The sequence below is a fragment of the Enoplosus armatus genome, chromosome 22 (genome assembly GCF_043641665.1).
Source record: "Enoplosus armatus isolate fEnoArm2 chromosome 22, fEnoArm2.hap1, whole genome shotgun sequence".
NCBI classification, from domain to species: Eukaryota; Metazoa; Chordata; class Actinopteri; order Centrarchiformes; family Enoplosidae; genus Enoplosus; species Enoplosus armatus.
The window spans coordinates 14,093,443-14,120,000 of record NC_092201.1 but is presented as its reverse complement, the minus strand read 5'-3'; the positions used below and the strand labels follow the sequence as shown (position 1 = coordinate 14,120,000).

Genomic DNA, 26,558 nt, shown 5'->3' with positions numbered 1-26,558 from the left:
GACTGACTGACTGACTGACTGACTGACTGACTGACTGACTGACTGACTGACTGACTGACTGACTGACTGACTGACTGACTGACTGACTGACTGACTGACTGACTGACTGACTGACTGACTGACTGACTGACTGACTGACTGACTGACTGACTGACTGACTGACTGACTGACTGACTGACTGACTGACTGACTGACTGACTGACTGACTGACTGACTGACTGACTGACTGACTGACTGACTGACTGACTGACTGACTGACTGACTGACTGACTGACTGACTGACTGACTGACTGACTGACTGACTGACTGACTGACTGACTGACTGACTGACTGACTGACTGACTGACTGACTGACTGACTGACTGACTGACTGACTGACTGACTGACTGACTGACTGACTGACTGACTGACTGACTGACTGACTGACTGACTGACTGACTGACTGACTGACTGACTGACTGACTGACTGACTGACTGACTGACTGACTGACTGACTGACTGACTGACTGACTGACTGACTGACTGACTGACTGACTGACTGACTGACTGACTGACTGACTGACTGACTGACTGACTGACTGACTGACTGACTGACTGACTGACTGACTGACTGACTGACTGACTGACTGACTGACTGACTGACTGACTGACTGACTGACTGACTGACTGACTGACTGACTGACTGACTGACTGACTGACTGACTGACTGACTGACTGACTGACTGACTGACTGACTGACTGACTGACTGACTGACTGACTGACTGACTGACTGACTGACTGACTGACTGACTGACTGACTGACTGACTGACTGACTGACTGACTGACTGACTGACTGACTGACTGACTGACTGACTGACTGACTGACTGACTGACTGACTGACTGACTGACTGACTGACTGACTGACTGACTGACTGACTGACTGACTGACTGACTGACTGACTGACTGACTGACTGACTGACTGACTGACTGACTGACTGACTGACTGACTGACTGACTGACTGACTGACTGACTGACTGACTGACTGACTGACTGACTGACTGACTGACTGACTGACTGACTGACTGACTGACTGACTGACTGACTGACTGACTGACTGACTGACTGACTGACTGACTGACTGACTGACTGACTGACTGACTGACTGACTGACTGACTGACTGACTGACTGACTGACTGACTGACTGACTGACTGACTGACTGACTGACTGACTGACTGACTGACTGACTGACTGACTGACTGACTGACTGACTGACTGACTGACTGACTGACTGACTGACTGACTGACTGACTGACTGACTGACTGACTGACTGACTGACTGACTGACTGACTGACTGACTGACTGACTGACTGACTGACTGACTGACTGACTGACTGACTGACTGACTGACTGACTGACTGACTGACTGACTGACTGACTGACTGACTGACTGACTGACTGACTGACTGACTGACTGACTGACTGACTGACTGACTGACTGACTGACTGACTGACTGACTGACTGACTGACTGACTGACTGACTGACTGACTGACTGACTGACTGACTGACTGACTGACTGACTGACTGACTGACTGACATGTGAAAAGTGCCAGTATTTTAACCTACTTCCAGCACAGTGATTATGTTGTAACTCCAAATCCAAGAGTCAGACTGACAGAATCACCTCTTTTCTCAGAGCAGACTCAGAGGGCTCGTGTCCTCACCATGGACTAAAGAGACTGTAGAAAACCAGTGTGAAAAAGATGTAACACCCATTTATAAAATACAATGTTAACCAAACCTAATATATTGTACATGCACTACGTTCCATTTCATCTGCCGTTTAACATGCTCTCCTTCCCTCCCTGGCCTCCTTGCTGTCCTCTGACCTCACAAAACAACACCAAGTCTTTCTTACAGTCTCACTTCAACTGTTTTTCAGAGATTCCCAAAACAGAAACCAACTTTGAGGAGCGTCTCATCCTGAAAGCCTTCTTGCTCAAGTTCATGAACGCATACGCACCCATCTTCTACGTAGCTTTCTTCAAGGGACGGTAAGTCCCATTTCTGCGTGTGTGTGTGCGCATTGCCTTCCTGTGAAAACCATATAAATCCAAAAAAGCCTTGTTGCAGCTTTGTGACAATACATTTTTCAGGGTTTATTTAGCTTAATAAGAAGAGTTTTCTCAAACCGTAATGGAACTTTTTATTCTTCAGTTGATGTGGACAGTGACGATATGCAGTTTGCATTTCACCTGGATCACACTTGATGCCATAACACAACTGTTTACATCCGGGTGAAACCTCTCTGTCCTTATCTGGGTTCGTGTGTTTTCGCAGGTTTGCTGGTCGACCTGGAAATTACGTGTACGTCTTTAATGATTATCGGATGGAAGAGGTTTGTTACCCAACTTCGTGCCTGTGTTTCTTTCCATTTGGCTGAATAAGTGAAACACAAAGTGATGAAGTGTGTGTCTCCCTCAGTGTGCTCCAGGAGGCTGCCTCATTGAGCTGTGCATTCAGCTCAGCATCATCATGCTGGGAAAGCAGCTCATCCAGAACAACATCTTTGAGATCGGCATCCCGTAAGTAGACTGCTTTCCTTTTTCTGTGTGCGCGCACTTTGTACAAAGTTTGGATTTATTTATTTTTTTACGTCTGGATACATGGAATGAAGAAGAGCAAATAACAGAGTCAAAAGATAAGATCAGATATTTTGTCTAATGACAACCTGACACACATACCTACATATACTATCAAACCCTTACAAGCTTCCCGCTCCCCTTTCTTGTTCTAATAACATTCCTCCCATGTCTGTACAGTGGTGCTTTAAATCCCAGAAGGTCAGAGGTCATCTCTGTTTTTAACAACTGTCACACAACAGAGGTGCCTTTTGACTTCAGGCTGCAATGTTACTGTTGCTGTAAGCGCAGCTTGACCTCCTGACCTGAGTCTCATCAAACGCCGTGGTTTCTGCAGGACATCCCGAGGGATCTGCGAGCCATGGTGCATACCATCATACCATCTACATACCATTCACTCATCTGCTTCAAAGTTTTCACACCTAGGAGCCGACCAGTAAAACCACAGTCTTATACTGTGGGCCAGTGTGTGGTTTTATGGGGAATCTCTGCAGCCGCTGAGTGCAGGAAGTACTTAAAGTGTTTTCACAGGTTTAAGAAATTGGACATGATTCAGAACTAACCTGTAAAGGGTTAGTTTAAAGAGTCTGACCCAATCTTATAGTGTTTGTGTCTAATAATATTTAAATATGACAGACATGGTTAGAAATGACTTTGAATTAGTAACATTAAACAACTTCAACTGACTTGTGCATGAGTTGGAAGATGTTTTTCTTTTGGAACAGTAGTATTATTTTGATTTATGGTTCTGATGCAGATAAGAAAGGGCCATTTTAATGTCTTGTAAACTTCACTGGGGCTGGCTAACTCCCTAAAGCACACCTTAGCAGGTTCCCAGGGGCTGTATCCTTCATAGAAACAACAGAGGTGTATCCTTCAGAAGACAGAAGGCTGGTTAGCTGGATGTAAACATCCTCCCAAACAGGATTCAGGTCTATGGAGACTTCACAGCAGCGTCATTCTGAGCTCCCACCCACAGAGACCAAAAGTGTGACTGCTGCACAACAGTCACGGCCTGTTGAATTATAAAAGAAGGGTGTGTTTTTGCTGCATTTGGAGGAGCCTTCAGGACAGGACAGTCCTGATGACTCACTGTGATGTGTTGAGGTTTGAAATGCGGACTTCAAAGCATGCAGCCCCGGAATTGGGGCACAGTTTGTGTGTGTGGAAGTATATCACAGAGGTTTTCACACTGAACACGCTGATACTGTGTGAGGTGAAAGGGACAGGTGCATGCCAGTGTTCTAAAAATAATGGGAAGTTAGTTCTTGTTGTTTTGCCCGCTGATTTGGCCCACTTTTCAACACAGTCAGCGGTTACAGCAGCGATGGCTGTGAAACACAGCTCATGGAGGAAATTAAAGTACTTTCAAATGTTTATTGCACGATTGCACCAGTTTGCATCAAAAATCATACTTCTCTGTGTCTTAATTCAGTTCTAAACAACAGTGCCAACAAACAAACAGACATGGTACACGTACACATTTAGATTCAGTTTGACTTATATTTCCTCAAGGATATATAATATCTCTGATGTCCATTGCAAGTCCATAAATACACTTACAGATCATTAAAAAAAGATGCTCCTTACAATTCCAGAACTTGCCTGAGAATCATCATGTTTTTAAGTTTTCTTCAGTATCAAAGAAATCCAGTGATAGATGTTATGTACATCCATGGGTACATTGCAAACAGGCACTGCTAATAGCTAATTCGGCATACTTCCAATGGTTCTAATTTGCCAAAATATAATTGTATTAAGTGATTTTGACCACTAGGGGGCAGGAAAAAAATACTAAAACAGATTCACAAAAACAAAGGCCCAAAATGCTGACCAAATGATAGTAGATATGGTTTACCTGGAAAACAATTGCCTAATTACACATCAAGCAGCTACCCGCTGCAACATTATCATCCCATTTGGAGTCATGGTTCTGGCCACCTGATGACTGTAAGTCCAATATTGATTGTCAGGAGTTGAAGTTATAAAACACCAAAAAAATATCTAGGTCTTTAGCTTGTCATCAATGTAACACAGCTAAAAGTTGCAAATTATCATTATATTAACTGGCTCATTATCCAATGGAAAGTCTGGTTACATTTTTGAGGAATGCCTTGCATTTTTCACGAGATATATGACCAGTCATGACATCAGCTGGCAGTAGAAAGAGAGAAAAGGGGTGAACGAGGTAGAAACATACATTAAACGTTCAGAGAGAGAGAGAGTGAGAGAGTCCTGACCTACATCAGAAACCTCAAATCTCCTTTCAGACCAATACCAGTAGCATGACAGTGTGTGTGGAGTGTGTGGAGTGTGTCTGTGTACTCAAATAGAAAAGGCATGTGAGTGTGGACATGTGTCTACATCTACTGTGTGTGTTTAAAGGACAGTAAACATTTATGTGTTTACTGCCTCCTTGAATGTGCCGTACCATCTGTAACTCCCTTGTGTGTGTGTGTGTGTGTGTGTGTGTGTGTGTGTGTGTGTGTGTGTGTGTGTGTGTGTGTGTGTGTGTGTGTGTGTGTGTGTGTGTGTGTGTGTGTGTGTGTGTGTGTGTGTGTGTGTGTGTGTGTGTGAGAGAGAGAGAGTGATAACCACATAAATAATGCAGTCAAGCATTTAGCTGCTTTTATTAGGTTTTTTTTCAAGTAGTACACATAGTCACATACACAACCGCACGCATACACAGCAATACTTCTGCACACTGTCACACACAAGTGCATTCACACAGTTGTACATGCATAATTTGACATGTACACATGTACTGTGCATATGGACACACTACAGGTACATATGCACATGTACTGTACATGCACACACATGCTGTGAGTGGGTATTATTTACACCAAGGCATGTGCTTACGGAAACAGATAAAACTCTGTGCCCGGCTCTCTCTGCTCTCCTACTGTGCTTCCCAGCAGTTTGTCAGCATCACACAGCTTCAGGTTTCAGTTCAATGCCAATCTGCTGGTTGCTTTCTTCAGAAGTGTCCGCGTTTCTTTGAAAACAGTCCGCTTCTGGCTGTTAGTTTAGTTTTTTCTTTACCTGTGTAACTACTTGTTTGTGTATTATGTTTCACGAGCAGAGACGGTGTCAATCTGTGTTGTTCCAGGGAAAGTTTACTGAGTACACATTCCATACAGCAGCACCGCCCTGCTTTGCGTTCACAAACTAAAAACAGTGGCTTGTAAAGTAAATACCGGTAGTTTATTTGTTTGGGAGACACATTTCTTTTTCATTGGAATCAGGATTTGAAATGTGGTCCTCCAACAGCAGTAAAGGTACCAAGCGCAGCATTTTAGCTTTGATAAAGAATTACCAAATTTAATAATAAATACAATTTAACCTGCCAACAGCAACAAATATATCTCTGTACCACCATGTTGGATATGAAGAACAATTAATTGTTCTGTTAAAGCCGCTAGAATATGAAACTATCCAACTTTCAGGGGACACACACACACACCGTCAATACGTAATTATTAAGTCTTACCATGAATCTTTTGTTGCCTTCCTCTCCTCACCTTCTCCTCCACCTCTCCCTCCATCCTGACAGGAAGTTGAAGAAACTGGTGCGTGCGATAAAGGATAAAGGATCAGCAGAGAAGGAGAGAGAGGAGGAGAGGCCTCCACAGCAGTGGAACCTGGACTACGCCCTGGCTCCCTTTGAAGGCCTCACGCCTGAATACATGGAGATGAGTGAGTCTGTATGCATACACACACACACACACACACACACACACACACACACACACACACACACACACACACACACACACACACACACACACACACACACACACACACACACACACGCGCGCACACAGTCGCGTTTCCATTACTCTCGGGGACATTACGGGGACATGACTTACATTCATTACCAGGAGACTAACCCTAATTGTAACCATAACAACTACGTGACTAAACCTAACCCTAACTAAATTTTATGATAGACATTATGGGAACTCGCATTTTGTCCCCACAAGGAAGGCAAGTCCCCGCAATGTGACTCTGTAAACAGATGTTTGTGGCCACAACATTAGTAATATCTGCTCACACACACACACACACAGACACAGACACTTAGGTCACATTTGGGGACATTAAATAGACTTACATGAATTTCCTGGAGCCTTGCCCTAACCCTAACCTCAACCACTGACCCAAAAATCTGCCTTTTCCAAACTGGGGACACGGCTTTTGTTCCCAATTGGACAAGCCGCCCCCAATTAACTGGTCTTTAGTCTTAAATGTCCCCGAAGGTATCCTAAGTTAGAAACACACACACACAACACATACATCAAGGCCGTCCCACAGCATTTGTCAGATGCTGAAATGCCGTAAACGACCCAGGCTTGCGTTGACCTAATAAGGACCTCTTCAAGAGACGTGATTTATGACTCTTGTCTGTCAGGAGCAAGTAATGAGGTTGGGGTGTATGCCAACAAAGCATGTGACTTTGTCACGGGAGATCGTCTCCTGTTTTCTTCCAACACTCATCATTGTTTTGTTTCAGCCATGACTGCAATCATTTCCTTAATCAGCAGGTTTCTTTTACCCTAACTATGATCTTTTCCTAACCTTAAACATGTGTATCTTCACGCAAGAGCCAATTACGGGTGCTGGTATATATATTAACTGTCCTTTTATTAAAGATAAGTCATGCTCTCAAGTTGAAAGACCATGCTCTTGGATAAAGATGGAAAAACGCCCCATATTGTTGTGCCTGAGCCTAATCAAACCGTAACCATAGCAATGGTAGATCAGCAAAGGGTCATAAAAATAATTCTTGTAAAGTCATTTGTGAGGCACCGACAAACAACGTACGTTCATGTCCATCACAAGCCAAAGCACATAAACACAGGAGATGCACACATCAAAGGTTTTTCCTCCCTCATGCAAAATCAATCTCTGCTGTGTATTCAAATCGACATGGTTGATATTCAGAAAGTAATTAGCAAGTGACACGTTATTCTGACTGGCTTTCAGTTTAATTCACCCCCACTGTTTCCAGTGCCTCTCAGAGAGGCTTCTGTAGCTTTGTGGGAGCCTAAAGAAGTAAGTCCAGAACGACTCATGCTGCAGAGGGAGCTTTTAAAGATCTGTAATCAGTGGTGGAGATTGAGGTACTTTTACTTTACTTGAGTATATTTATTTACTGCACTGTACTATGTACTTTCTACTTCTACTTCACCAGATTTCAGAAGGAAACTTTATACTTTTTACTCCATTACACTTATTTAAAAACTTACTAGTTACTTTGTAAATAATAGTTAGTTAATAGTAATAAAGATTAATAATAAAAAATATAACCAACAAATAAATCATGATGTATTATTATAGATTAAGACCCTCGAGGGGAAATCCACTACCCAGCAGTATTTAATGTGGCTAAAATTTGCTCCAACTTTACCAGCAGCAACACTAAAGTGATTGACACATGAATGCATCAATAATCATAATCCTACAATATTGCATACATTATTCTGAATGGGCCATTCGGCATGATGAGTACTTTTGGTACTTTAAATATATTTTGACGCTCATACTGCAGGACTGCAGGACTTTTACTTGAGTATTTCTACTGTGTAGTATTGCTACTTCTAAGATCTGAGTACGTCTTCCACCACTGAATTGAAGTTAATTTCGAGGGGTTATGATAAATATTTACATATTTGACTAAATGCAGCACAGTGTCCAACTTGTGTTCATACATTTGTTGCAATAAATGGTGGGTCCAACTGGAGAAGAAAACAGTCACGGAAAACCTTTAAATTTTTACTTCACTTTTTTTATTAGTGAACTCAGACCCTCTGTGGAAAACTGGCAGTACCCCGGCTTGGAACTACCAGTCTGTCTTTACTGTTGTTGGCACAAATAAAACGACAAAAAACCCTGTAAATCAAATAGTATCCAGAGGCTGATAAAGTTTCATCCTGACAAAGAAAACAGAGATAACATGAGGTGGAAATTCAAAGATGGGAAGTCACTTGTAACAATTGTAATAACAAAAATGTGAGATGCATTAAACTCGGAAGAAAATGCTAAAAAAAGAATAAATAAATAAGATTATTCTTAGTTTTCTACATATTTCTGTAAATTGTGTTAGTGTGCTAAACGTCATTTTTAAGGTCATTCGTAGGTGAAATCGTTTAAAGGAGGGACAGTTTTAGTGCCAGTAAAAGCTGACTGATTCACTGCCTGTGAGGGGAAAGTTATTATACGGTGCTGGTAAAAAGCTACAGGTGTTGGGTTGTTATGTCAGTGGGTACGGACGCACATGCACACGCACATTCACAGCTGCAAGCCAGTTGTATTATTACAACCAACTGCAGTCATAACAAACCAACACCTGCTCAGGCACAACTTTTCTTGGGGCCATAAGATTTGATGAAGAATAGCTGGACTGAAAATTTTAAATTATATGTTTTTTTATACACAGGAATTTCAGTTACCCCATTAAAAATGATAGCTAGTCCTCCCTCAGTGAAAAATCTGTAATCTGTGAATATGCAAATAAAATATAAAAAATAAATATCAAAGGTTTAACTGCAGGAAACAAGATGTGTCCGGCTTCACTGAAAAGTCCATTCTCAGTGTATACGCGCTGGAGGCTGTTTAAGTATTGGCCAATGGTTGGCTTCCAATGTCACAAAAATGTGTAATGTCACAAAATCATTTTGTACGTATGCGTGTTAAACTGACATCTTACGTAAACACTGTGAAAGCAGCCTTCTAGTGTCAAACTCTGAGTTCTGCACAGTGAAGGTAAAACATCCAAGAGAAGGAACAATAAGCAGAACATGTATTTTGCTGATTTAAACCCTTGAAGAATGGGAGCGTCTGTCTTTCCCATGAAATGTCTTCAATCTAGTTTATATTTAAAGAAGCGAGAACAACAGAGTGGATTAAATAAGAAAAGGTACCCACAGCGCTGTGTGAATTGTCATTTTGCACATTATCTCGAGATCTTTAATGTTTTACACTCTGTAGCTGCTCTTACAGAGAGTTGGTGGCGCCACGCTGATAACACAGCTGTTCAGTGAAGTCAACATGTTAACATGGCTCCTCAACAACAACAACACTGGGTCAATAACCTGACTGATGAGATTTGTAAAAGTACAGAGAGGAGTGACAGAATTGAAATTTAGAATTAAAAATTAGGAGGATTTCTGCTTTTTAGCCAACATTAATGATGAAACTGCAGCTCATCAGAACCATGAGTGAGCTTTTATGTCCATAATGCATCTCTGATTTGAAGACACAGGTGCAACACAACAGGAAGGACACTGATGATATCTAATGGCCGAGGTACAAAGGTTCATTCATGCTTGACATTTTGACTAGAATGTCCATTAACCAATTAGGGACCCCAGAATCCCCTTTAATAATTGATTGGTTGATACATTTTGTTTAATCAGGAAAAACTGGCAACTGAATGTGAAAATATCTGCTTCAAGGTGTGAATACATTAATTGAACAGAGAGAATAAAAGCCAAAATATTCTTAATAGAGATACATACAGCAGATAAATGTATATTCAAAATCAAAAATGATCAAAACAAAGAGACTCATTCATAAAGACAAACAGCTGACAGCTGATATGGCCACACAGCTCGATGCTTCTGAGAATTTCCTCCCGGTTGATGGAATCAAAGAACAGCAGCAGTTTGGCAAACATGCAGCAACAAGCTGGACTTTAGAAATGAGCAACATCTGTATGTGAACCAGTAAAACTGGCTACATGGTGCTCTGAGGTCAAAGCCATAAAAAAAGCATGGAGATTTTGGTGAAACTGTAAAGAGCAAGACAAGTTGTGTTGGCAAAATGTTGATGTGTTCTGTGTGGGAAATATTCCTATAAATGTGAGGTCCAAACAAGCCTGGAAGCCTGTAAAAGACTCATAGCTGCTACCTGTAGCGTTTGGTGGAATCGAGACCTGTGTCAGCTCCTTCCAGAGTTCAGAACAGTCAGCCCTGCCGTTATATGATAATGTGGAGATTTCGTGTGATACGGAGGGAGGACGGAGGGAGGTGGGAGGAGGGTTGACGGAGAGAAAAACAGAAAGAAGACTGAGCTGATGTCGCTGCAGGGCACAGCAAGGAATGTCAGATATGTCTGAGGTCTACATGCGAACACACACTCACACATAGCTGTTAGTGTGTGAATGGGTAGTTCTGGGTTTGTGTTAACTCATTCATTATTTTTGTGTGTGTGTGTGTGTGTAACTGTGCGTCGTGTATGTATTTGTGTTCAGGTGTGTGTGTGTGTGTCTTGTTTGTGCCAGCCTCGAACCCGTCAACCTCGGCTCAGGTAGATGGCGAGGTTATTCTAAGCTTGCCCTGTAGCGTTCGCCGCTCCACTGTCGTATTCTCTTCCTCGCCGCTCTTTGTCTCAGCGTGGCGTCCCGAGGTGAAGCCGTCAGTCTCCGGCTCACTGGAAATCCCCGTTCCCACACTGCTAAAGTTCCACTGCTCTGATCAGAGCCTGAACATCAGCCAAAGTCAGGCCAACTGCCTCGTCTTTCTCATGTTTCCTTAGGAAGCAGGTGGATGCTGTTTTGATCATTTATTGATCAACCCAAAAGAAGAGTTCATAGGAGCAATAATGTGATAAAGCTTATATAAATGGCTCACTGGCCTGGGATCAGCCCTGTTTCTACATTGTCCGACTAATCAGACTTGATGCCATCTCTACATTTATTCTGGGAATAATATGAAATGCGAACAACTTCAACCCGCCTCACAGGAATTCAACTGAGGAGGATAAATCTCTGTCACGGTGGAAGCTGCTGTACCCGTATTGATGAACTCAAACGCAGACACACACAAATTCATGCACAGTCAGTTGATTTACATTTTTCTGTTGTATCTCAGGAACAGTCGGTATCATATAGTTTATAGCCAGGAATCTGATAAAAAAAAAAAAGAGAAAAATGTCATGCATTGTGTTATTATTATTATTAAGTTTTCAATTGGAAATTAGTGGTCAAACCTCAAACCCAGCTCTGTAATCTAATTTTCAGTCAAGAAAATAAGGGCAGCCCGGTGGGTTGACAGACCAAACATTTTATGTATGCAAACTATCACCGTGTCTGGAGTGTCCTCAGACATTCTCCACCAGGCCCAGACTGCCTAACTGCAGCTGACCTCTGACCTTCCTGTAGCTGAAGGGAAGTGTCCAGGCACAAGACCTGTTCAAGTCTGGACTAGTCTTTTAAGGAACTCAGTATTCTGATTATTGAATTACTGTTTAAGTGTGTCTCTGGGTTATCTAATCAGACTGACTTACATAACACACACACACACACACACACACACACACACACACACACACACACACAGACAAGCATACAGCTTAGATACACACATAGTTCCACACACTGCACACATAAAAAAGTCCCAGTTTAGCCAGTGCAGTGTAGTGTTTAACCTTAAAAGGCATCATCTGAACCACAGAGCGAGCCGGGACAGACAGTGTGACTCCTGACCAGACGAATGACGTGAATGTCAATCTGACGGCGTCTTAGTGGTGGTTTAAAACGTCACAAGATCCTCCGATGTTGTAGGTTTGATTCCTTTCTCACAATGTCAACCTCTCGCCAGGGCTGTGGGAAGAAGGGTTGCTGCAGGTGCTGCAGTGGCCCCGGCCGGAAAAGGGTCGATCTGAAGACTTGCACTGCACTCTGTGCCAGATGGAAAATATTACACATATTAAATAATGTATTTATTTTAAATGTGTTATTTTGGTAAAACTTTACAATACGGTACACAAAAATGTGAGTAGTTACTAAGGAACGAGAGAGGAACGGATCATCAGTTAATGAATGGTTAATGAGTAGTTCCTGAATAACTTTTAATGAATCATTAGGTGCTGATTAGTTCATAAGTAACCGTGAATCAGAATAACAACCACTTTCTTCATAAGTCGTTCCTTATTAGTTCTGAACTAGTAGCCACGCATTCATTACTAATTATTTTATTAGTTACACTGTTTGCGCTCCCCCAAGTAAAGCAGTACATGAGTAGTTACAATGGAGTCCTTTCTGTTACTTTTTTAAATATTACCTGACCATTACTTCATGGAGGTTTTGATCGGACATAACAAGTCCAATCAAAGCTTCCATAAGGTATTGCTGTCAAATAGCCGAAATGTCTGACATAAGTGGTTATAAGTGGCGTGTACAAAGAAACCTGCCGTCTTGTACAGTAGCACTGCTTGAAACACAGGAAGTTAGATTGTATCCTACATAGCATAACCTTTTCAGTTGGCCTAAGTTCAAAATACCGAACTCGGACGTGCTTTGAGATGAAGATGGACAAAGAATAAAGTGATAACCAACCACTGCCACTGTCTGTAAACTGTTCTGCAAGGCAGCAACAGATAGGGAAACTATTTTGTAATGTTTCCAGCAGGACAGTAGTCTTTTACACGTTGTGAGACCTGATCATACTTGTATGACGTGAACTGCAGTTAAAATCTTTAAGAAACTCTTTGCTTAACCTGTGCCCTGTGGTAGAAAATTGTAACTTGGGTTATCTAGATGTCCTTAAGACACCATAAAGTGAATTCCAGCACTGGAATTTCCATGATTGATGCGCTCAGCTTTCCTAGTCTTTGTGAAGACAATAGCAGCTGGAGGCTATGGGACCACACTCACTTTTGATATAGATATACACATTTGAATGTCATCAGCATAATTATGACAGAATTTTCATTTGAACATGTCTTTTTTTATTGGCCTTGTGTGCATATGTTGCTGTTTTACAGCATACATTCTTGTGCCAGTGTAAGTGTGTGTACAGGGGGCTTGGAGCAATGGGGATTATGGGAAATGTGGCCTTCATTTCCAGACACCCAAATGCTAATACCATGTCCCCACCATGGTCTCATCTGTTGAATTATACAACATATATTTATGACAGGCCTATTATACATATTCACCTGGACCAAATTACCAAAATGAATTTAAAAGTATATATTGATGTTTAATAACACTACACCTACTGCGGCATGTTGATGATGATGAGCATGAAGATTCTTAATCTCTTTTCTCCAGTCATCCAGTTTGGTTTCGTCTCTCTGTTCGTGGCTTCCTTCCCGCTTGCTCCTCTCTTCGCTCTGCTCAACAACGTCATTGAGATCAGACTGGATGCCAAGAAGTTTGTTACGGAGCTACGCAGGCCAGTCGCCGTACGTGCTAAAGACATTGGTAAGCTGATGTGACACAAGGAAGAAAGGAAAAGGCAAACACTGAACATAACTCGTAAATATCGCAGTCTGAAACCAGTCTGATTAAATGTTTTCAGGGTTAACAGCGCCTTCAGGCAAGTTTACAAACTGGCGCCACTTAGCAGTTCAGTGTAGTCATGTTGTTGCTGTCAGCTGATAGCTCATATCTCTTCAGTGTTATCTTTTATTAGCAGAAAAACATCCTCCATTTCAACTTGACCTCTATGCATTTTTGATTCACCCATAGGCTTTCACTAAGCCAAAAGGTCGCACTGTAAGTCAGTTGAATGGTAACATTTTCCTGTGTGGCATTTAAATGTATTGTGACCTTCTCTTTAAAACTCATCTGGGTAATGTATAATAACATAATTATTATGTTAGTAACATTCAATAAGCTAAAATAATCCCTTTTGGCATGCTGTAGTGATGGCAATGCCGGTCTGTCAGTCTGACGGCCGGCCCACCACTTTGGTCCAGACTGAAATAACTCAACAACTATTGGATGGATTGCATTAAATTTTATATGGACATTCATGGCCCCCCTCTGGATGAATTGCAATTACTTTGGTAATCACCCTGACCTCTAGCGCCACCATCGGGTCAACATTTTCATTTGTCCAGTACTTCGGTTTATAACTAAATGCCTATAAAGCAAATGGTATTCACATCAGCCTTTGTGTTTAGTGCTAATTAGAAAATGTTTGCATCCCAACATGCTAAAGTAAGGATGAAGATAGTAAAAATCTGCTTGTTAATATTGTCCTTTTGCACATGTTAGCATGCCGATGTTAGCATTCTAAGTATAGCCTCACTGACCCGCTAGCTTGGCCCTAGCCTCTGTCTTGTGTCTTCCATGTTCCTGACAAGTCTCTCTCCTGTGTCTCTCGCTTGCTCTTCATTCTGTAGGTATATGGTACAACATTCTGAGTGGAATGGGAAAATTCTCAGTCATTATAAATGTAAGTATTAATGCAATGTCCCGCTTTTTACTACCTGCTCATTGCATTAGTGATGAGGGCAGATATATGCACAATAAATGCATGAAGGCAGGTATTCTATAGCACGTACTCTAGTACTGTACATAATGTGGCTGTTGTAAGGTCCCACAGAAAGCACTTTAACACTTCAATAAGTCAGCGCTAACTTAATTTGGAGACATTAGTGTAAACAAATAGGACATTCACTGAGGCGACTGTCAGTCTCCAGCAGCCTCTCCAGTGCATTTTAAATTGAAAAGACAACACAAAACAGAAAAAGATTAAGGGAGCACTCCACTGGTTTTTCACAGGAAGTTCAATATATAAAAATAAAAGCTTTAATGTCATGTTTGACTCAATAAGAATAATATTGACACTGTACAGTTTTTATGGAAATGTCAGTTTATTAACTTCAAAGACCATGGACAGGAATAGAGGTCAAAGGTTAACAAAGATTGAATAACACAACAGTGCTTTGCCGCTGACCTCGAACTTCTCTGCTGGAACATTTCGACACGTAATCCCGCTTTCATCAGGTCTGCTGTGTGTGTGTGTGTGTGTCCTGCGCATACTTTCAATTATCCATTGCTGACAGTAATAACAGTTGAAATTAAATAGAGACTTAACCTCTCAGTTTGCTCTGAGAGGTCATCTGTCATGACCTTGTTAGATCTCGGAATCATGTCTGAAACACCTTAACATGCTGATCCGGAGTCAGGAAAGTTCTGCTCGGGATTTGTCTTTGCCAGCTAAGCAAATCCTATTCCGTTTACTTTTAATACTAAGCAGATTTGTGGAGGATTCAGAAAAACAAGCAGCAGGAGTTTTTATTTATTTTAGAGCTATGGGGCATTGGACACACATAGACACATTTGAGCCGCTCCGGGAGCTTCAACGCAATGGAAAACTGGGAGCAGAATTTTTGTGCATATATCTTGCATACTTGTATCAGTTCTACAGACTTTATTAATGTTACTAAATTAATACATTTCAATGCATTACTCAAATATCTCTAAAATACGTAGTTTACGAGAACTTTTAAACATCTGTGCTTTTAAATTCTTTCACTAAAAAAAGGGAAGGAAGATATTCTAGCTTCTTGTCTTCTGGTGAATTTTAATTAGTGCTCATGACAGAAAAATGTTTCACTGTCTGTCTGTCTGTCTCTCTCTCTCTTTCTCTCTGGAGGCCTTTGTGATCTCCTTCACATCAGACTTCATCCCTCGGCTCGTCTACCAGTACATGTTCAGTCAGACCGGCACCATGCACGGCTTCATTGACCACACGCTCTCCTACTTCAACGTGTCCAATTTTAAACCCGGCACGGCACCGCAGAGCTCTGAGCTCGGGGACATCACCGTCTGCCGGTAAAAACACACACACAAACACACGCCCACACCCAAAGGTTACAGATATATTAGAAACAATACTTTTTTAAGTTATAATTTGCTGTTGTTAAATACAAATGACTGCTCAAGGAGTCTGATAAAAACAATATTGTGATTATTTCATTTAGCAAAAATAGCCACCTGGTCAATAAAAATAGATAATATTCACACACTTATATGCACATGCACTCATTTGCACACACACCCCTCGCTTTTTCTTTACTGCCAGTTCAAGAAAACAGTCAGTTCATCTATTTTTACATCAGAGTGATTTATTTTGGCTGGATTTTGTCTTAAGTGGATAAAATAGCATTACTCTTGACTTGTCATAGCTTATAACTTTGACCTTACCACATACATGAACACTCTCCTTCAGTCTCTGTGTCAACAACGAATATCTACTAATTTCATGCTTATTTCAAGGCGAGTATCCATTTCATTTGACAGAAGGATGTGTCTGTTTCTTCTGTGATTCGTGGAGCTGATTTCCATCTCCAACCGAACCTTTATTCATACCAGCAAACCTTTAGAATAACATTTGCACTTTCTTACATTCACACTGGAAGCTATATTTCACTTTTTCTGTGTTTTGCCATAAAGCAATCAAGGAGAGTCTGTTTTTGTGATAGCTGAGTAAGTAGTGAAGCAGCCAAGGCAGCAGAATTAAAAACACAGCTGGCTTTGTATCCTGACAAGGTACCAAAATGCTCAATTTAAGTGAGTGTAATTGGAATTGAGATTTCATTATTGGATACATATAATAAAATATCATCTGCATAAAGCAACATATAGTGTTTATATTCAATGGTGTGTATATACAGTAGGATTGATGCATTATATATAAGTTATATATAAGTGATATCTAATCGCTTGAGAAAGGGTATCCAAAGATAAACAAAGAGGGGAATAGGGGAAAAACTTGTATGGTGGACCTGGATTACACTAATTCAGTGTTTGAACCATGTGTATTATTTTAAACCTAGATTCACAATTAAACCACTTAATACCCACAGGTAAGTTTAGCACTATGTTGTCACTGAGTTTTGCAGGTGAAGGAGCAGAGAGCTTTCCGCTGCTATCTTGGTCCTCACAGCAACTACCGAGTGATACAATATTAACTTTTTCTCTCGGTTGCTGAGCGGTTCGGGTTGCAGAGTAACAGTGTTTGGTTGGAGATGCAGATGGGGTTTAGTCTGACATTGCCAGACCAATTCACAACTGCAAATTATCAGTTCAAACTCTCAGTTCATTTTTGATTTCCAGGTAGCTAGCTCCAACATCCAATTCATATGGCTTCTAGTTTAACGTTTGGCATGACATGATTTAGAAGCCAACACTTACCGTTTGTACGTAACGTGAACTACCGTCCAGTTCGTTTAATACTGACATAATAGCGGATTCAGCCATCTTGGGTTTTTACGAAAATGCTTCAAAGGTGCTTAAACCCGCCCCATATTAGATAAATGATTGTGATTGGCCCGACCTGAATCAGGCTGGATGGAAATCTGCCTGAACAGAAGGGGGGCCAGACACATCTGCCAGAGCAAATAACACATGAGCTTGCAGATCCATCTGGTTTCCAGACTCGATGGGGTTAAGGCTGACACACACACCTTCACGCAAACAGTAATAAGTCATTTTGAATGCTAAGACAACAAGAAGGAATGTCACAACACCAATGAAGCTCAATGCTATCAGCCCCAAAAGACAGTGCACTATTGTATCTTCTATGCATTTTCACTCATGCCAGTGGCAAGCATCTCTTTCATAATATCAATATAAAGCGCTGTAGCGGAAAAGGTCATGGATGCCGGCGCCCACAGAGGCCAACCTGCTGTTACATAAGACAGCAGAGAATTACAATGCAAGAATACAGTCTTTGTGCCAATGTAGTGTGGTACGTCATGTCCCAAACACGACGGGCCTTGAATGCTTATAGGCACGAAATAGGCTGGAAGATGTTCCAAGAAGGTTGTGTGTGTCTGCAGTGTGTCTGGTGCTGTATAGTGTATGTACAGACTTATGTTGTGGTCAACGCCTCCAGGCTCAAGGCAAATGACTCAACGCTGTATGTAATTCAAATTATGTCAGATGCTCCAGACAGTTGACTGCTTTCTTTCTTTCTTTCTTTCTTTCTGACTCAGTCAATTTTGGGACCCAAGCATGGAATGGAGAGTGGCGGATATTATCACCGAACAGAAGATAAGATGAAGCTAGGGATAAGGAAACAGGGAAAGATGTAGAAATAACACAGAGGAGAGGCACTGTCGTTGGGTGGATGGTGTGATAGAAGCCGACCGCTAAGATATTACATTTTTAATGACATTTAAAAACAGCAATGTGAGGAACTTGAAGACAGTTTCTGCGTCAGTGGGCAGAGCATCACTGTACGTCTCTGCAGTCATGTTTTCTCTACTGTATTCCCAGTGCTAAGTGAGTGCTAAATAAAAATGGGGGATAACTATGAATTCTGCTTGTTGCAAAACAACTTTATTGCAGACTATTTCCAGAGAAGAATAAGCTTTTCCCCTTGAAAGGCCTCAGGCAAATACAGCCTATATCAGTTTTACACTTTATTTAAATCAGCCAGTAGTGGAGGTCAACCATTTCTTTGGGAAAATCAGGATGTTGCAAATAGCAAACAGACGCAGCAACTAAAGGATTTAAATGAAAACAGTGCAGGTGCAGGGTAAGATGAGATAAGATGGAACGTCATTTATCTCGAGGGACATTGTTGTGCAGCAGTTGCAGTACAAAGTAGGAAAGAGTGCAAATATGAAATATCAATAAGGTGCAAATCCAAATTATACACAGTGCCAAAAGATATAAGGATCATAGATATGTATGAGAAGTGACATGTAGCTATGTCAAATCTGAAGTACAGGTAAGTGTATATGGTTAGTTATATGGTAAAATACAGCTGCCTCTAGTATTATAAGCCACCTGATTGGATATGAAGGGATTTAGAAACTATGTCAACTCTGAAAAAATAAAAGCAACTTTATCTCAGCTTCACTTCTTCACAGAATGATTTCAAGAATAATCGTAAAAGTATCCAACTGTCACCTGCTACTATCTTCCTCATGCTTTTAAAAACAAACATGCTGAATGGTGGGAGCATGTTAAGCAGGCAAGGAAACAACAGGATTTATGGAAAATAAATAACTCCTCAAAGTGAGTTTAAGTTCAAAGTACCTGTTACATGATGATGATGAGAGAAAAAAAACTCCGGGTTTAGTAGTTTTGCTTTAAAGGTGATTCAGATCCAAGCCCCTGCTGAGTCACTATTGAGCCAATATTAAATCCCTCCCAGCCCCTACTATCATTTGGCTGACCTCTGACCTCCATGTGGGGGAGCGCAAGAGAAAAGGGAATTTCCCTATAGGGAGACACTTCTGCTCTGTACTGACGTCAGTTATATTTAGCCAGGAAGCTTTACAGTGATTTACAGAAAACAAAGGACACACACACACACACACACACACACACACAACATAAACAGATAAATTAAGGATAATAGAAACAAGAGAGCACAGAGTTAACTTGTAACTTTACTCTTGTGATTTCTAGACTTTATATGTTGCAAATCATTGCCTCTTCCTGTAGAACACTAGATAAAAGTATTATGGTAGTGGGACTTTTAGGCTTCTACTTGCTTCATGTCAAGACAGCGCTTGATCATTGAGCTGACGGGAAGTTGGCTGTGGTTGAACTCGTATCACCAGGAAGTCAAGCGAGGGCCAAGGAGTTCTATGATGGATTATCGTGTCCTTTCTGATACGATGTTTCCTCTGGTGCATCAACAGGAAATGATTGCTCTTTATCCAGAGTCCTTAGTTCAGAAAATAGCGGGTTAGCATGGTTAAAGATCAGGCACAACCTAACTCACAGTTTAGCGACAGTGGGATCAGTGGTGTACAGTATATTGTTCATGACGAATGCCGTGGTTTTTTTCAGAGTCAGACACGTGTCATTCCTGACACGGTGAGCGACCACGGTGTAAAACCACGAGCAACTGTGAGACATCTGCGTTTCTAAATGTACAGCAGCTAAGGTTATACCTTCTGACCAGGTAGTCCCACTTATGGGAATTTTTCATTTAATTTCTCCCAAACTGAAACTGTGAAATTACAGACGGAGCAGCGTCCTATCTGTCAGAAACGAATCTGGACCATGTTGGATGGGAATTTTGGGAATGTCTCTCCTCGTGTTCTTCTTTTACTCTCTCTCTCTGCACCCAGCCAGGAGGAAGTAATAAAGTGTAGAGGGATGGAAGTGGTTTTGGATCAAAGTAAGCAGGATGCCAGATCTATCACCATTCCCCCCTGCTCGTAACAATTCTGGGGAAAGAGAGACAGAGAGAGAGAGATGGAAGTGAGAGGGAAAAACTAAATAGTAGCAAAGAACAGAGTCTGAAAAAAGGATTACGGAAAACCGAAAGGCAGATGCATGGACATGAAACACACATATACTTGCGCACAACAGATAGAAAGATTATTGTTTTAGGTCATTGGTCTCTATTGTAGTGCTACCTGACAGCAACCGTGCTCTGTGATGAGTGTGTGTGTGTGTGTGTGTGTGTGTGTGTGTGTGTGTGTGTGTGTGTGTGTGTGTGTGTGTGTGTGTTTTAAGGGTGGGAATGGTCTGACCCTTGTTTGTTTGTAGATGTATTCCTGGATCCCAGGAGGCACTGTATTGGCAGCAGGAACTCTCAGGAACACACACACACACACGTTCCCAAGTCTCTCACATACTAACCATAATCTCATTGAGAGGTCTTGTGAAAAAATACGGAGTTAGATGCTCCAGTTGTTGCCGAGCTGCACTATTATAACCAAACATGGAGCGTCTAGAAAACACACACACACACACACACACACACACACACACACACACACACACACACAGGAAGAGAGAGAAAAATCTTCTTAGATAATAATATTTTGTATTTGACTCCAACCAGGCCAGTGAAGGTGAGTTGACGGGAGCACGGGAGGTCTTGTTTCACAGTTTAGTTCACATTGGAAGTTGATCACCAACAAAATATTACGGCAAAATGTTGCAAGCCAGCGAGACGAAGATGAATAGATCAAAGAAAAAACCGAGAGAGGGAGAGAAGAGCTGACTCTCACAGGCAGCATTCCTCACTCATGACTGTATAAGGAGAAGGAATCAGACACCATAAGACCCTGCTAACACACACACACACACACTGTATTGCCCTCCCTCTCTATTATTTCTATACTGCTAGTCAAGTACTTAGTGAGACAGCTCAATCAGGCCATTTCATCTAGAAGGTTTTCCTTCATGACAGAGTGTGTATGCGGATGTCAGTTTCAATTTAAAACTGTGATCTGAGCCGTCATTAACCTGACGCGTTTAACTGCTGTCTGTTTCCCGTATTCCTTTTCTGTTCTAATTCATTTTTTGAAAAGTTTTTATCAAGCTAGAAGATTTTAAATTCTGTTTGAAGCTTAAGCTGTATGAAATCTAGCTTGAAATGAGAATTGTCATTTCACCAGCGTCTTGCTTTCTCACAGCAGACATTTTGTCTCGTCATAGTCGGAAAACAGGTGTGTGTCGTTAATAACATTAACCACGGCTCTGGAGAAATGTCATTGTCAGACTCTGATAGTAATAGATTGTTTATTAGCTGATTTAACATTTACATTGACATTTTGATCTGATCACTTTGAGACTTTAAAGCAGCAGGTCGACTTTTTGTGAAGTACGCATGATTGCTTTCTTACTGAGAATTAGATGAGAAGATTTACACTTATATTTATACTGAAGCTTAGTGATTAACAAATTCTCATGTCTTTAATCCGTAATTAAGAAAAAATAAAAAAAAAAACCTGTAAAAAGGTTGTAGTTTTTGTGCAGGACTATTTCTTGGCTGTGAGCAGGGACTTCCTGAAGTTTTGTTTTCCCCGCGTGTTTGCCAGGCAACTATGGAAGACTTCAGAAAAGTCCCTTAAAACTACAACCTTCTTACATTGGAAGTCAAATGAAACAAGGCCAAATACATCATAGTCAGTCCCAGACCTGTACGACTAATAGTAATAGTTTACTTCTATCTTTGCAGAGGGAATGATTCTTGTTTCTTAACGATGGCGACAAGGTAGACTGATAAACACAGGTGTAACCCACTTTAGACAGATCGCTGGCGTCCTACTTCCATGTTTCCAGACATTTACTTTGCTGGGGTCAATAATTCTTTGGACCTCGATGACCTCAACTTGATACGAGTTGAACCTCGTCATGGCTTTTCTTCACGTTGACCATGTAGTAAAGACGATAAGCACTCAGTAGAAATAGACTTGTGTATGTTGTGTTTGCGTATGTTTGCCTGTATCTGGCTGTGCTCCATGCATTCAGTGGTTCATCATGAGGTACAAGGACCAGCATGATGTGCAAAACATGTTCTGGCTTAATTGTTTCTTCTTTTTCCATCTTTGGAATCATTTTTCATCTCGATTCTCTTGTTAACTCTTATTATTCTCCTTGATTTTGACTGTCTGATGTCTATCTTAATGTTCCCCCTAATGCTGGCTGGAAGACTGCTCCATATACACAACGCCGGTCTTTGTCTATAAATCTCAGTCTCTTTAATCTCTTCTGTACATTCAGTGGTATGGGAGGATGCGTTTTTCTGCCTAAAGATGTTGTCAAGATGAACAACGAGACGGGATTAACAATGAGACGGACTGTCTCCCTTGCCTTGAAAGGAATGCTGTATGCTGCACTCCAACAGGGAAGGGCTGACTTTTAAACTAGCCGTTGTGAAAATGGAAGTAAGTCAAAGTACTGCATCATAAAGCTGTCCTTCACTGTGCACTCATCTCTTCAAGAAATACTTCCGCTTGAAGGCACGTGATGAAAAGTTCTCTCAGTCAGTACATTTACATGCAAACACATACTTTGATTACATTGAATACCCACATTAAGATCACCATGTGATAAAAGCATGTCCATAGCTTGACTACCTGACTTACTTACTGTATTTGCTCCTTCGAGTGTTGTAGCCTCCACTACAATAAATAAGATAATAGTTGGAAAATAAAACGGTATTGTTGTTTATTGCTTTTGATAAATTCGATTATGTACAGCAGGCTTTTAAGCAGTTACAGACTCAACTCTCCCGAGCAACACTCGTGTCAACTCAGCTGGCTGTTTCGATGAGTTGACTTTGACTGAGTCCCGCTGTGTTCTTTTACATTCCCATATGTGAAGGACTGCGTTCAAACGGTTATGCTCGAAATAAACCCTGAAGTTAAAGATGATGAGACCCTCCTTATGTTGTTTTAGGAGTGATTGCATCCAACAGGAAACACTTCTCTCAAACATCTCCATCCACTTGGCTTTGTACCAGGAATTACTGAATGTACACAATAAGTTGGCTTCCCCAAACCAGCAGTGTATGGGTGCGAAAGCTGAAAGCAGATGTTTGTCCATGAATGCTAACTTTCTCTTTTCCAATGGTTCTTGTTTTTATTCCGTTTTTTGGCCTTTTCGTAGAGAGCGGACAAATGACGGAGAATAACAACAAACCATCAAAGCTTTTCCCCTTCCAAGTCCAGATTTTGCAGTTACGTTATGCTCCTCGGGACTGTCGGGCCACCAAGAAACTCCATTGTTTTCTTACTACGTTTGCATCGCAAACAGCCCAGCCTGCAACATCATCCTACTTCATCATTCTGTTCTCTGATCTTTTCTCGTTGCGCCGCCGCCAACAGACTCGGCAGCGACGGCGCCTGAGTTGTCCGACTGCCACAGGTTACATTACTACACCGTGTTTTCATTTGTATGGGCCTCTTACAGTCTGCTAATGCAACACTTGCACCGAGCCTGCAGTCTGTGCGCTTAGCAACAAGCAATACACCAACACGAGAATGAAAGTCGTGACTCAGCTGGCTCAGTCTGCCAGCGACAAACATTTTTTTTCCCCACAATGACTTCTTTTATAAATGAGCAACTAAAGCCTGGCTCAAGAATGTTTTCATTTATGTGTGTTAGGTCCTCTCCTCCATCAAGCCTTGAATTGAAATTGGACATTTCATTAATGAGTGTGTGTGTGTGTGTGTGTGTGTGTGTGTGTGTGTGTGTGTGTGTGTGTGTGTGTGTGTGTGTGTGTGTGTGTGTGTGTTCATCCCCAACCTGCCCTGTCAAATAAATTCTTGTGTGGTTGTGTTTTATCTGACAGGTCTGCTGTAAACAAGATCTTCTTCTCTGTCTCTCTCTCTGTTTTTTTTCTCTCATTCCTTCTTCCTTCTTTTTCCATTTCCTTTCACTCTCTGTTTATCTCTTTTCCCCATCTCATTCTTCTGCCTCTGTCCCGCCAGAGAGGCAAGAGAGGACAACAAGAAAGTTCATCTCTCTCTTTGCTTCCTTGTCCTCATTTTAAGCTGTCAGCCGTTAGCTCGAAAACATGTGTTTTGAGTTTTCTGCTGTTTGTTTTGCCAGCACAATAAAGAGTGTTTACTACAAAGAAAACATAGGAAAGGAATTCTAATAAAGTTTATTGCACTTTGAGTCGGGTCCCGAGCGGAGTCCCAGAGGAGTAGTGTTTTAATGAGGCTAGGTCTCAGCCAGGTAAAGGTAAATCAGTTTGGGTCAGAGGATGAAATCAGTAGTGGAGGAGAGACGTTTGTCATTCCAACAGTGTGGGAGGTGTCTTCCTTAGGTTATCCGTCGATGAAGTTTGTGTTTCCGTACGTGGCGCTCTTTCGCTTTACTGTTTAACCATGTTGCTGCTCAACTACCCGCTTCATTCCAAACGAAGCTCTTTTGTATATTTATGCATGAAACAATGAAACAAAAGAAGTTTGAGTTCCTCCATTTTCAGCATCCACACAGTATTCACGCGTGTTTTGTTCTAGGTATAAGGACTACAGGGAGCCCCCCTGGTCTCCAGACGCCTACACGTTCTCCAAACAGTACTGGTGTGTCCTGGCTGCGAGACTGGCCTTCGTCATACTGTTCCAGGTATGAGCTCAGCGCGTTATTGTTTATAAGACGATCAGTCTTTAAAAACACAACAACACCGAGAGACACAACATGAAGATAAAAACAAACTACATATGGGAATTAGTCAGAGGTCTTAAACAGGTGCAAACACACGTTTGGAATTTTTGCAATACATCAGCTACTCTGCAATATAGTTTAGCTTTGATGGGTTTCATATGTGTTGGTGCATTGTTTTTGTGGTTTTCAGGAGTGGAATTTAACGAATTTGAATATTCATCAGACAGTCAAAGTAATTGTGTGTGCGTACGTGTGGGCCAGTCTTTCCTAATTAGGCGGATCACGCTGTACTTTCATGATCGGGACTATTACCAGATGCCTCAGTCAGTCAGCGACCAGCTCGTTTGATAAACAGCTCTTTCTGCCTGTCTGCCTGCGCGCCTCACTAACATATGTCTACCAAATGTCCTTCAGATTTCAGGAAATACCTTACAATGTCTCACAAGTTTAGAGATCGGAAGTTTTTAAACTGAAAAAAATATATATAATATAAAAATATATATAACTATATATATATATTTTGACATTAGCAAGGTTCAGAATATCCCATCAACATAGTTCATATACAGATATTTGTGTTAAAAACTTGTTTACATTCCTTGTAACGTCACTTTTGTTGTCCGTCTCTCTCACTTGTCTTCATATCCATCCCCCTCTTTCACACATCTCTTTGTCCTCTTCTCTCCCTCCTCCAGAATCTGGTGATGTTCCTCAGCCTCGTGGTTGCCTGGGTGATCCCCGACGTTCCCAAAACCATCGTGGAGCAGCTCAAACGGGAGAAGAAGCTCCTGGTCGATGTCTTCTTACGAGAAGAGAAGGAAAAATTCCAGCTCATCCAGAGCCTCTTCTCCAAGGACGCAAATGTCCACCCGGGCGGCCACGCACTCCACCCGGGCCAGGGCGTCCCCATCCCAGGCCGCTACAGTACTCTACCCTCAGGTCCAACGCAGGGCTCGGGCGGAGATGCGGGAGGAGGAGGGCCGAGGGCGAGGTGTAGGGCCGCCAGCTTCAGCCAGTTCACCAGGAAGATTCCACCGTCGCCCGGAAATGAAAATGAGAGTTCGAGACACACGGCGGTGTGACGTGTAACACAGTAGGGGTGCTTCAGCTGGGCCTCAGGACTGGAGAACATGTTGCTTGGGAGATTCAGTCTGTGAACGTCTTTGCCTGTGTCTTTTGTGTCCTGGTGTGTGTGACGCAGTAGTGCTGTGATTAAAAAAGATCACAGAATCATTTCACACTAATTTGAATTCAGTGGTCTCAGTGTGGTTGAATGTGAAATGTCCACACTGGGTGAACGAGTGTCTCT

The 26,558-nt window shown here is 41.7% G+C and overlaps 1 protein-coding gene across 1 annotated transcript in view; it reads left to right on the top strand.

The window, feature by feature from the left end:
• Positions 1–26,331, top strand: part of ano2b (anoctamin 2b) — a 65,389-nt gene extending 39,058 nt beyond the window's left edge. Inside the window, exons 18-26 of the mRNA XM_070928625.1 lie at positions 1,929–2,040; positions 2,327–2,384; positions 2,471–2,571; positions 6,185–6,327; positions 13,688–13,840; positions 14,767–14,819; positions 16,026–16,204; positions 25,105–25,210; positions 25,945–26,331. Coding sequence (XP_070784726.1) covers positions 1,929–2,040; positions 2,327–2,384; positions 2,471–2,571; positions 6,185–6,327; positions 13,688–13,840; positions 14,767–14,819; positions 16,026–16,204; positions 25,105–25,210; positions 25,945–26,331 — 1,292 coding nt within the window. The remainder of the gene's footprint in view (positions 1–1,928; positions 2,041–2,326; positions 2,385–2,470; positions 2,572–6,184; positions 6,328–13,687; positions 13,841–14,766; positions 14,820–16,025; positions 16,205–25,104; positions 25,211–25,944) is intronic.
• Positions 26,332–26,558: the final 227 nt, after the last annotated feature.